Raw genomic sequence first — 661 nt, forward strand, 5'->3', positions numbered from 1 at the left:
AGGAACATAAATTCACCCTTTGATGAAATTTCGATCAAGGAACAAAGAGTAAAAGCTGTTCTTGATCAAAGAGTAAAAGCTGTTCTTGATGGTATTGGATCTAGAATGCGAGGCAACTTTAGTGCAAATTTGAGAAAATGTTATTAAATGAAAATTGTGATAATGGAACATAGAAATTCAAGATGCATACACTGTTTTAAATGCTGCATATGGATCACTACTCAAGCCTTCGCAGCTGCAGTGGTTGCAACTTCTGCTGCTGGAGTGGCTTTGAGGACGATCTCAACATTATCATGGACTCCTTGCAGCAACAGCTCACCATCATAAGTCACTATTTTTCTCTTCTTTGCTGCTCGTAGCGTCCCGACCAACGCTTCGAATATGTTAGCACATCTGTCATCATTGAACAGCACCCCAAATGTTACCTGCAAATTGAAAACCCCAAATTCATATGGTGAAATGAAATGGCATATGCATATGCACATTTTGGTTCATGAGGAGTTTCATATCCATGTCTGACATTTCAGCTGCAAACAACTAGTTTCAGCACTAAATCTTTGATTAGAACAAGACAATAATGAATGATCAGACGGAAGAACTAGTTGCATTTCAGTTCTAAATATTTGATTAGAACAAGACAATAATGAATGATCAGAATCAA

At 37.4% G+C, this 661-nt stretch overlaps 1 protein-coding gene across 1 annotated transcript; it reads right to left on the reverse strand.

Moving 5' to 3' along the window:
• Positions 1-34: 34 nt before the first annotated feature.
• LOC111786589 (costars family protein ABRACL) lies at positions 35-641 on the reverse strand. Its single transcript, XM_023666824.1, has one exon. It carries the CDS (start codon positions 483-485, stop codon positions 222-224), a length of 264 nt encoding a protein of 87 aa, XP_023522592.1. The 5' UTR covers positions 486-641; the 3' UTR covers positions 35-221.
• Positions 642-661: the final 20 nt, after the last annotated feature.

Source organism: Cucurbita pepo, unplaced genomic scaffold (assembly GCF_002806865.2).
Source record: "Cucurbita pepo subsp. pepo cultivar mu-cu-16 unplaced genomic scaffold, ASM280686v2 Cp4.1_scaffold002066, whole genome shotgun sequence".
Classification (NCBI taxonomy): domain Eukaryota; kingdom Viridiplantae; phylum Streptophyta; class Magnoliopsida; order Cucurbitales; family Cucurbitaceae; genus Cucurbita; species Cucurbita pepo.